Here is a 12,175-nt window from a genome sequence, read left to right as displayed (position 1 = left end):
TTGCCTGAATTTGGGGCGTGTTACTGATGTGGTGATTGATTTCAGGGCATGTTACTGACGTGGTGCCTGATTTCAGGGCGTGTTACTGACGTGGTGCCTGATTTCGGTGCAGGTTACTGACGTGGTGCCTGATTTCGGTGCAGGCTACTGACGTGGTGCCTGATTTCGGTGCAGGCTACTGACGTGGTGCCTGAATTCGGGGCGGGTTACTGACTGGTGCCTGAATTTGGAGCGTGTTACTGACGTGGTGCCTGATTTCGGGGCGTGTAACTGACGTGGTGCCTGATTTCGGGGCGTGCTACTGACGAGGTGCCTGATTTCAGGGTGTGTTACTGACATGGTGCCTGATTTCAGGGCGTGTTACTGATGTGGTGCCTGATTTCGGGGCGTGTTACTGACGTGGTGCCTGATTTCGGGGCGTGTTATTGACGTGGTGATTGATTTCAAGATGTGTTACTAACGTGATTGATTTTGGGGCGCGTTACTGACATGGTGCCTGATTTGAGGGCGTGTTACTGATGTGGTGCCTGATTTTGTGGCGTGTTACTGACGTGGCGATTGATTTCGGAGCGTGTTACTGACATGGTGCCGCCTGATTTCAGGGTGTGTTACTGTCATGGTGCCTGATTTTGGGATGTGTTACTGACGTGGTGCCTGATTTCAGGGCGCGTTACTGATGAGGTGCCTGACTTAGGGGCGTGTTACTGTCATGGTGACTGATTTCGGGATGCGTTACTGACGTGGTGATTCATTTTGGGGCTTGTTCATGACCTGGTGATTGATTTCGCGGCCTGTTACTGACGTGGTGATTGATTTCAGGGCATGTTACTGACGTGGTGCCTGATTTCAGGGCGTGTTACTGACGTGGTGCCTGATTTCGGTGCAGGTTACTGACGTGGTGCCTGATTTCGGTGCAGGCTACTGACGTGGTGCCTGATTTCGGTGCAGGCTACTGACGTGGTGCCTGAATTCGGGGCGGGTTACTGACTGGTGCCTGAATTTGGAGCGTGTTACTGACGTGGTGCCTGATTTCGGGGCGTGTAACTGACGTGGTGCCTGATTTCGGGGCGTGCTACTGACGAGGTGCCTGATTTCAGGGTGTGTTACTGACATGGTGCCTGATTTCGGGGCGTGTTATTGACATGGTGCCTGATTTCGGGGCGTGTTACTGATGTGGTGCCTGATTACGGGGCGTGTAACTGATGTGGTGCCTGATTTCGGGGCATGTAACTGACGTGGTGATTGATTTCAAGATGTGTTACTAACGTGATTGATTTTGGGGCGCGTTACTGACATGGTGCCTGATTTCAGGGCGTGTTACTGATGTGGTGCCTGATTTTGTGGCGTGTTACTGACGTGGCGATTGATTTCGGAGCGTGTTACTGACATGGTGCCTGATTTCAGGGTGTGTTACTGTCATGGTGCCTGATTTCAGGGCACGTTACTGATACGTGCCTGATTTCGGGATGTGTTACTGACGTGATGATTGATTTCGGTGCATGTTACTGACGTGCCTGATTTCGGGGAGTATTACTGACGTGGTGCCTGATTTCGGGGCGTATTACTAACGTGGTGATTGATTTCGGGGCGTGTTACTGACGTGGAGCCGGGTTTCAAGGCTTGTTACTGACGTGGTGCCTGAATTCAGGGCATGTTACTAACGTGGTGCCTGAATTCAGGGCGTGTTACTGACGTGGTGATTGATTGCGGGGCGTGTTACCGACGTGGTGATCGATTTCGGGGCGAGTTACCGACGTGGTGATCGATTTCGGGGCGAGTTACCGACGTGGTGATCGATTTCGGGGCGAGTTACCGACGTGGTGATCGATTTCGGGGCGAGTTACCGATGTGGTGATTGATTTCGGGGCGTGTTACCAACGTGGTGATTGATTTCGGGGCGCGTTACTGACGTGGTGACTGATTTCGGGATGTGTTAATGACGTGGTGATTCATTTCGGGGCTTGTTCCTGACCTGGTGATTGATTTCGTGGCGTGTTACTGACGTGGTGCCTGAATTCGGGGCGTGTTACTGACGTGGTGATTGATTGCGGGGCGTGTTACCGACGTGGAGCCGGGTTTCAAGGCTTGCTACTGACGAGGTGTCTGTTTTCGGGATGTGTTACTGACGCGGTGCCTGATATCGGGGGTGTTACTGACGTGGTGACCGATTTCGGGGCGTGTTACTGACGTGGTGACCGATTTCGGGATGTGTTACTGACGTGGTGATTCATTTTGGGGCTTGTTCCTGACCTGGTGATTGATTTCGTGGCGTGTTACTGACATGGTGCCTGAATTCAGGGCGTGTTACTAACGTGGTGCCTGAATTCGGGGCATGTTACTGTCGTGGCAATTGATTGCGGGGCGCGTTACCGACGTGGTGATTAATTTCGGGACGCGTTACCGATGTGGTGATTGATTTCAGGGCGTGTTACTGACGAGGTGCCTGATTTGGGTGCAGGTTACTGCCGTGGTGCCTGAATTCGGGTCGAGTTACTGACTGGTGCCTGACTGCAGGTCGAGTTACTGACTGGTGCCTGAATGCGGGGCGTGTTACTGACTGGTGCCTGAATTCGGAACGTGTTACTGACGTGGTGATTGATTTCAGGGCTTGTTACTGACGTGGTGACTGATTTCGGGGCGTGTTACAGACGAGGTGCCTGATTGCAGGGTGTGTTACTGACATGGTGCCTGATTTGGGTACAGGTTACTGACGTGGTGCCTGAATTCTGGTCGAGTTACTGACTGGTGCCTGAATGTGGGGTGTGTTACTGACTGGTGCCTGAATTCGGAGCGTGTTACTCACTGGTGCCTGAATTCGGAGCGTGTTACTGACGTGGTGATTGATTTCAGGGCTTGTTACTGACGTGGTGACTGATTTCGGGGCGTGTTACTGACGAGGTGCCTGATTTCAGGGTGTGTTACTGACATGGTGCCTGATTTCGGGATGTGTTACTGACGAGGTGCCTGATTTCGGGGCATGTTACTGATGTGATGCCTGATTTCGGGGCGTGTTACTGACGTAGTGCCTGATTTTGGGGCGTGTTACTGACATGATGATTGATTTCGGGGCGCGTTACTGACATGGTGCCTGATTTCAGGGCGCGTTACTGACATGGTGCCTGATTTCGGGGCGTGTTACTGACGTGGCGATTGATTTCGGACCGTGTTACTGACGTGGTGCCTGATTTCAGGGTGTTATTGTCATGGTGTCTGATTTTGAGATGTGTTACTGAAGTGGTGCCTGATTTCAGGGCACGTTACTGATACGTGCCTGATTTTGGGATGTGTTACTGACGTGATGATTGATTTCGGGGCGTGTTACTGACGTGGTGATTGATTTTGGGGCGTGTTACTGACGTGGTACCTGATTTCTGGGCGTGTTACTGACGTGGGGCCTGATTTCAGGGTGTGTTATTGACGTTGTGATTGATTTCGGGGCGTGTTACTGACATGGTGCCTAATTTCAGGGCACGTTACTGACATGGCGATTGATTTCGGCCGTGTTACTGACGTAGTGCCTGATTTTAGGGTGTGTTACTGTCATGGTGCCTGATTTTGGGTTGTGTTACTGACATGGTGATTGATTTCGGGGCGTGTTACTGACGTGGTGCCTGATTTCAGGGCGTGTTACTGACGTGGTGCCTGATTTCGGGGCGTGTTACTGACGTGGTGCCTGATTTCAGGGCGCGTTACTGACGTGGTGCCTGATTTCGGGATGTGTTACTAACGTGGTAATTGATTTCAGGGAGTGTTACTGACGTGATGCCTGATTTTGGAGCGTGTTACTGACGTGGTGCCTGATTTCGGGATGTGTTACTAACGTGGTAATTGATTTCAGGGAGTGTTACTGACGTGATGCCTGATTTTGGAGCGTGTTACTGACGTGGTACCTGATTTTGGGGCGTATTACTGACTTGGCGATTTATTTCAGGGCGTGTTACTGACGTGGCGATTTATTTCAGGGCGTGTTACTGACGTGGAGATTGATTTCGGGGCGTGTTACTGACGTGGAGATTGATTTCAGGGCGTGTTACTGTCATGGTGCCTGATTTTGGATTGTGTTACTGACGTGGTGCCTGATTTTGGGGTGCGTTACTGACGCAGTGCCTTATTTCGGGGCGTGTTACTGACGTGGTGCCTGATTTCAGGGCGTGTTACTGACGTGGTGCCTGATTTCAGGGCGTGTTACTGACGTGATGCCTGATTTCAGGGCGTGCTACTGACGTGGTGCCTGATTTCAGGGAGTGTTACTGACGTGGTGCCTGATTTCAGGGCGTATTACTGACTTGGCAATTTATTTCAGGGCGTGTTACTGACGTGGAGATTGATTTCAGGGCGTGTTACTGTCATGGTGCCTGATTTTGGATTGTGTTACTGACGTGGTGATTGATTTCAGGGTGTGTTACTGACGCGGTGCCTGATTTCAGGGTGTGTTACTGACGTGGTGCCTGATTTTGTGGCGTGTTACTGACGTGGTGCCTGTTTTCGGGATGTGTGACTGATGCGGTGCCTGATTTCCGGGGGTGTTACTGACGTAGTGATTGATTTCGGGACGTGTTACTGACGTGGTGCCTGATATCGGGGGGTGTTACTGATGTAGTAATTGATTTCAGGGCGTGTTACTGATGTGGAGATTGATTTCGGGGCATGTTACTGACGTGGAGATTGATTTCGGGGCGTGTTACTGTCATGGTGCCTGATTTTGGATTGTGTTACTGACGTGGTGATTGATTTCAGGGTGTGTTACTGACGCGATGCCGGATTTCGGGGTGCGTTACTGACACAGTGCCTGATTTTGGGGCGTGTTACTGACGTAGTGATTGATTTCGGGGCGTGTTACTGACGTAGTGATTGATTTCGGGGCGTGTTACTGACGTAGTGATTGATTTCGGGGCGTGTTACTGACGTAGTGATTGATTTCGGGGCGTGTTACTGACGTAGTGATTGATTTCGGGGCGTGTTACTGACGCGGTGCCTGATATTGGGGGGTGTTACTGACGTAGTGATTGATTTCAGGGCGTGTTACTGACGTAGTGATTGATTTCGGGGCGTGTTACTGACGTGGTGCCTGATATTGGGGGGTGTTACTGACGTAGTGATTGATTTCAGGGCGTGTTACTGACGTAGTGATTGATTTCGGGGCGTGTTACTGACGTGGTGCCTGATTTCGGGTTGTGTTGTGAATTGAGGTGTGATTGATTTGGTGTGTTACTGACAAGTTGACTGATTTCTCCCCATCCCCACCCTCCTCTAGCTTATCTCTCCATGCTTCAGGCTCTCTGCCTTTATTCCTGAAGGGCTTTTGACCGAAACGTTGATTTTACTGCTCCTCGAATGCTGCCTGAACTGCTGTGCTCTTCCAGCATCACTAATCCAGAATCTGATTTCAGAGTGTGTTAAGAATTGACATGGGATTGATTTGGGGTGTGTTGGGTGGAATTGATTTGGAGTGATTTAATCACTAATGTGCAGTCTAATTTAGTACTCCTTTCTAGCTGCAAGCACTATGCTACAGTGTTTGACTAGACAGAGCTCTGTTCATCATCTCCCAGTCATGTCCTGCCACAATTCCATACACACTCAATGCCTTCTCCCATCCAGCTGCTATTGAAGTGGAAGTCCAAAAGACGAGACGCCTGGCAGATTACACTTGTAACAAATCAGGAGGAATCTAGTATCTTTGTTGCAATTATTCCTTTTGAAACTGTAAATTATCCATCAAATATAACGGTTAAATTTGACACGCACAGCAACAAACGGGTTAGTCGCATTCAATGTTAGACCAAGCATGCACTTTGCGAAACAGCCAACCAACACCCCATCCGTATGGATTCTCACCTTGTTCCAGGCCTAAAGAAACATTGCCAGCATAGGCTGATATACCAGAGGTTAGTGTTTACATCCTCCCTTCTCTCCTCAGCTCTCAACTGATATGAAGTAGATAGGCTGTGCTGGGGGTAGGGCATGGGCCTGCAGGATTGGGATGGTGGGGATGGGCTTGCAAGATGGGAGCTTTGGTGTGGGCTTGGCCGATGAGGGGTTGGTGCGGGCCTGGAGGATGGGGCAATGTTTGGGGGATGGGTTGGATGGGCAGGACAATGTGGGAGTGATGAGATGCTGAAGTTTAGGTGCCAGTGAGAATGAAAGATTCTAAAAGAAGGACAGCATCTGAGAGTAACTAAGGAAGTTAAAGAAAGCATCAAACTGAAATTGCACAATGATGGCTGGCAGGTCAGAAAACTGGACAGAATACAAAGAATTGTACAAAATGACTAGAAAGTGAATAGGGAGGGGAAAGTTAAGAGTACAAGAGAAACCAAGCTAGAAATATAAAAACAAATATTAAGAATTTCAATAAGTATTCAACAAGAAAATGAGCAAGTGAGAGCTGCCCTCCAGTAATTATTGATTTCAGGGCGTGTTAGTTTGTGAGCTAATAAAAAGATGCGGGATGGAAGAGGAATTGAACAAATAGTTTGCATTTGTTTTCACTGTAGCAGATACAAATAACATCCAAAAATAATAGGGAATCAGAAGCTGAAAGGGAGTGAGGAACTTCAACAGTGATCACCAGGGAGAGGGTACAATGAAAGTCTGACACATCTCCTGGCCCAGAATGTCTACGAACTCCAATGTGAAAAAGAAGTGGCTGCTGAGATTTCAGTTCTTCAAATGAATTCCTAGTAATGGACCCATCAGGTGGGAAAACAATGAATTTAACATTTCCATTCAAGGGAGACACGAAGCAGGAAACTACTGTCCAATTAGCCTAACATCTGTCATAGGAAAAATGCTGGAATCTACTGTAAAGAAGCAGGGCAGACAGAAAATCTGAAAGCATTCAGTCAGAGTCATGATTTCGTGAAGGGGAAACAGTAATTAATCTATTTATGAGAATTCTTTGTGGAAGTGACGAGCAAAGTCTATTAAGGGGAAACTAGCGGACTCACTGTACTGAGCTTTCCTGGAGACTTGTGACAAGGTGCCACACAGATTACTCCATAAAATACCAGCCCATGGAACGGTGGCTATTAGCACAGACAGAGGATTAATTAGCTGATTAGAAGTAGAAGGTGTGCCTAAATAGATCACTTTCCAATTGACAAAATGTAACTAGTGGAGTGCCACAGATTAGTGTTGGGACCTCAATTATTTCCAATTTTTATAAAGCCAGAGAGGAAACCAAGTTGTAAAGAAGAAAGGAGTCTGCCAAAGGATATAGATAATTTAAATGAGTGGGCAAAATGGGACAGATGTAATAAAATGTGGAAAAATGTGACCTTGTGCATTTTGGCAGGAACAACAGAGAAGCAGCATTATTTAAAACCGAACAGAGGCTGCAGAACTGAGATATAGAGGTTAGTATGAAGTTCTTTGCAATTCAGAAAACAACTGCCATGTTACTGTTTATTGCAAGGGGAATGGAATACAGTACAAAATTTGTGAAGTTTTGTTGCAATTGTATAGAATGCTTGTGGTACCACATCTAGAATACAGGGTACACCTTTGATCTCCTTATTTAAGAAATTATTCAAAGCTGTTCAGGAAAGATTCACTTGACCGATTCCTGGGATTGGGGGCAGGGGATTTATCTTTTGAGGAAACTTTGGACAGACTGGGCCTGTAACCATCAGCATTTCGAAGACCGAGAGGTGAACTTTAATGAAACATACAAAATCCTGAGAGGACTTGTACGGTGGATACTGATGTGGGAGAGACTAGAACATGGGGAATTAGCTTAAAAAAAGCAATCAAAGAGACAGACAGTCAGGGGTGATCAGGTATAAGGAGAAAAGTGGAGTCAAGGCCACAATCAGCTCAGCTGCAATCTTATTCTATTGTGGAGCAAGTTCAAGGGACCAAATGGACCACTCTTGTTCTTAATTTACATGTATGACCTCCTGAAATTGGACAGTAAATTTTCTAGCTGTGAGGCAAAACAACCAATGATACATTTGAATGATTAGAGAGGCACTTACTAGGAGCATTGTCTCTCTCAATCAGCAGGACCAAACCTGGGCTCTTCCCATTCTCTCTCTAGTTTGCACAAAGCCGAGGAGTGAGGCATCAAGACAGGAGCCTGACTGCTTGGGGACAGTGCACTCAGATATAATTACAAAAGTGTTGAACTTCAAACCTTCAAGACCTTATGCCAGATAAACAGGAGTTACTTATTTCATCAGCCTCAGTCCTTGCAGAGAAACATGGCAAATAAGACGATAAGGCCATTCCTCCCTTCAACCTGCTCTAATTCATAACTGACCTTTTACCTCAACCCCATGTCCACTGACATCTGTTAACATTGGGATATCTATATCTCTAGCTTGAACCTGCCCAATGACAGATTCACCAATCTCCTCCTCATCTCATTCAGAATTGAGCCCTGTACTCTGAGACTATCCCAGTTCATAGACCTCACTACTAGGGGGACACCTCATTTCTGCATCTACTGTAAATTAGATTACTACCTAGATTAGATTAGATTACTTACAGTGTGGAAACAGGCCCTTCGGCCCAACAAGTCCACACCGACCCTCTGAAGACCCATTCCCCTCTATTTACCCCTTCACCTAACACTAGGGGCAATTTAGCATGGCCAATTCACCTAACCTGCACATTTTTGAACTGTGGGAGGAAACCCACGCAGACAGGGGGAGAACGTGCAAACTCCACACAGACAGTTGCCTGAGGCAGGAATTGAATCCAGGTCTCTGGCGCTGTGAGGCAGCAGTGCTAACCACTGTGTCACCATGCTGCCTAAATGTCTGAAAGAGGTTGACAAGTTTCTATGGGAATTGCCCTTCATTCCTTGAAACCCCAGAGAACACAGTCTCTTTGACCTCAACAGTCCCGTCATCCCAGAAATGGTCTAGTGAATCCCTATGGAGAGTATAACATGTGAAGGGGAAGGGACCAGAAATGCGCGCCATACTCCAGGTGCAGTCTCACCAGTATTCTGTGTAATTGAAGTAATGCACCTGGGCTCCTGTACACAAATCCTCACGATAAATACTAACTGACCGTTTGTCTTCAGAATTGTTTCCTGGCACCTGCATGACAGCATTCAGTAACTCATGGACAAGGACAACTCAGTCCCTTTGCACATCAACACGCTTCCAATCTCTTACTGGCATCTAAAGTGGACATCATTTTCCACATATATTCCATCTGTCTATCCCACTCACCACTCAGTCCATATTCCCTTTAAACTTTGTTGCAGCATCAACCTCAAAGTCATATTCACCGCGCTCACCCCCCCCCCACTCCAACACACTGCACGCTCCCTTATCAATTCCGCCAGATACTCAAAACTCAAAGTTCTGTTCAATCTCATTTCCCTTTCAGAAATCCATGTTGTCTCTATCCACACCTAACATTGTTGTTGTAGTATCCCCTTATCACATCCTTTATAATAGACGTGAATATTTTTCCGACAACTGACATCAGTCTTACAAGCCAGTAGCTCCCCATTTTCTCTCTAATCTTTGTTTAAACAGGGGAGTTACATTTGACACATTCTATTCTGCAGAAACCATTCCAGAATTAGATAGAACTCTGACCACCTTTTGAGCTTCACCTTCCAATACTCTAAGATATAGATCATCAGGTCCTGGGGATTTATCAACTTTCAGTTTCATTATTCTCCCTTCCTTTATTAGTTTTGTGTCTTCCTTGACTGAATTCTAAAACGCTACCAATGTTTGGACTTACTATTTTTTTGGCAACTTTGTAAGTCTACACTTTTGATCTCATAAATCTTTAACTTCCCTCATTACCTATGGTTGGAGCATCCATCCTGCTGGAAAATAAATGTGTTGCAAACTATGTTTAGCCATTGTATGGCCAAAAATGTTAGACATTGGCTACCTACATCATTTTAATGTAGTCACAACCAATTTGCCCTCTCATACTGTCATGATTTCCTTTGTTTAGATCAAAGACCCTAGTTTCAGGGTGAACTATATCACTTTTGAACTTAATGGAAAAACCTTGCCATACTCTGGCCATTTTCCTAAAGGCTTCTTTCCTGCAAGATTATTCATTCGGCCTCTCATTGCCCATTCTCAACTCATCACGTTCTGTCACGAGAATCATCCCACATCCTTTCCAGGAATCAGTCCTCCACAGTATTAGCACTAGTTAGGTTGATCTGACCTACATGAAGGACTCCATTGTTACAGTATTACTCTTGTTACACATATCTTTAATTTCCTAATTTATACCATGCCTGGTATTACTCCTACTGTCTAGTGGCTTCTACAGCACTCTGACCAATGCTTGCTGCCCCTTGCTGTTTCTTAGCTCCACCCAAGTTGACTGAACATCTCCCTCTGACCTACTACACAAACATACTGATTTCTTATTAACAGCACTTGCTCAGCACCTTTTCCTTTCACTGTTCTTTCCTAAATGGTGAAAACACTTAAACATTCAGCTTTGGCCACTCTGAAGTAAAAGTGAATCTCTGAACGCACAGATCCAGAGCATTACTCATGGAGACTCCGGTAGTTGAAAGAAACAGCAGCAGGTTCCTCACGGGAGCAATCCAAATTTGCCACACTCTCCAAGAATAAGTCTAACCGTAACCTAAATTCTGAAACCAGCAACGTCGCTCCACAGTAAGGCCTCCAGAGGGTTAGGGAACATCACCAGCATCCTAACTGGGTGAATGTTCTTCCCCAGAAAGCCATTCTGTTGATTGGCTATTCTATCCCAAAGGAGTATTGCAGCTTACTCTGATCACTCAATCATTGCCGTGTTCTCTGTGGTGGATTGGAGTTTGGGGAGGTGGACGGAGACAGGTGAATGGAAGGTCCCACCTTAGAAAGACAATTAAGACAAGTGACCCTCAAATAACGTATCGTCCTCAGGGTAAGAAAGGTTTGCTCCCGAGAGAAAGTGCTTAACTGCCCACAAGCCCCAGACACCACTCCATTCCAGCTCCCCCCACCCTGCCCCACTCACAACAGCCCTCACATCTCCAAAACAGCATGCGTCACCTTAGAAAACAACATATCCCACATTAGCCCTAAGAACACCGAACAGTGACGGAAACCGAAAGAAGGAAAGGCTGAGTGACAAGACAGCAAGAGCAGTGATGACAGAAAGAGAGGCCAAGGTGTTAGTAACATAACCAGCATGGAAACATACAATGGGTGTGTGTTCCTACCTTCTCGCAAATCTGAAAGACAGATTTCTAAAAACAGAAACAAGAAGAAAGGTGTGAAGGGCAAATGAGTCACAATGACCGACGCCACCATTGTCGACATGATGCAGTGCACACTGCTACAATCACCAGCAGCAGTTCAGAGATTCCAGATTGCTATACACTATTCTCTTTCTCACCATGACCTTCACTCAGGAACTAGCTGGCTATAAGGTGCACTATAGTCTTTGCCCATTATCTACCTAGAGGCAGAGCTCACTGGACAGGAATCAGTTGGGGAATCTCTGGCCGTCACAGCCCACTTTCAGCTACATCCATGGATATGGCTCAGAACAGGAGGGAGTGCAGACAGAGAGGGCTGGTCAGCTGAACAATAGGTTTGAGATTTAGGACACTGTTTGACCTAGTTTCCAAAAGACAGGCTGCTGCATCTCCACATACCAGCAAACCCCCAGTCCCCAAGCCTGAAATGGACCTCCACAGACTGACTGGCACACAGCTGCCTGACCTGGTGGGGACAAATCTAGGGGGCGTGGGGACCATATTTCTGTCACAGGCTTCACAGGAAGAGTCAATACCAACGCTCGTAAGCGAGTAAACAATTGGCAGGTTACTCGCTGCTTATAGGAAACCAGCTAAGATGGTTACATTTATCTGCAGGATGTAACATTCAACCTTCCCAAAATGTCACAATCAATTATAAACCCATCAACTAGCACCATCCATACCAATGGCACAGCAAGGAGGTGAATCACCCCAGCATCAGGGATTGATGGAGGGAGGGGGTCACCTCCAGCCCTAAGACTGAAACATTACACAAAAGCAGGGTGGGGACAGTCTAAAATCCAGGAGGACATGAGTTTTTTTTTGAGGGGGGGGGGGGATCTAAAATCAAGGAGGGTGAGGAAGGGAAATTTAAAAGCGACCAGGTCAACGGTTACTCTGACCCCATAGACAGGTGGAGATGTTCCAACACACTGCCATGTCTCAATGGGGAGAGTCAGGCAA

General features: G+C 46.9%; 1 protein-coding gene across 6 annotated transcripts in view; it reads right to left on the bottom strand.

Moving 5' to 3' along the window:
- The window catches only part of mark2b (MAP/microtubule affinity-regulating kinase 2b), a 171,242-nt gene that overhangs the window by 25,347 nt on the left and 133,720 nt on the right, over positions 1-12,175 (bottom strand). For 4 of the 6 annotated variants that reach the window (XM_060855447.1, XM_060855451.1, XM_060855452.1 and 1 more), the window contains exon 17: positions 11,171-11,197. The exons of the other annotated variants lie outside the window; for them this stretch is intronic. In XM_060855447.1, the coding sequence (XP_060711430.1) occupies positions 11,171-11,197 (27 nt within the window). The remainder of the gene's footprint in view (positions 1-11,170; positions 11,198-12,175) is intronic. 6 annotated transcript variants of the gene reach the window in all.

Source organism: Hemiscyllium ocellatum, chromosome 46 (assembly GCF_020745735.1).
Source record: "Hemiscyllium ocellatum isolate sHemOce1 chromosome 46, sHemOce1.pat.X.cur, whole genome shotgun sequence".
NCBI lineage: Eukaryota > Metazoa > Chordata > Chondrichthyes > Orectolobiformes > Hemiscylliidae > Hemiscyllium > Hemiscyllium ocellatum.
This window is presented reverse-complemented; position numbering and strand designations above follow the sequence as displayed.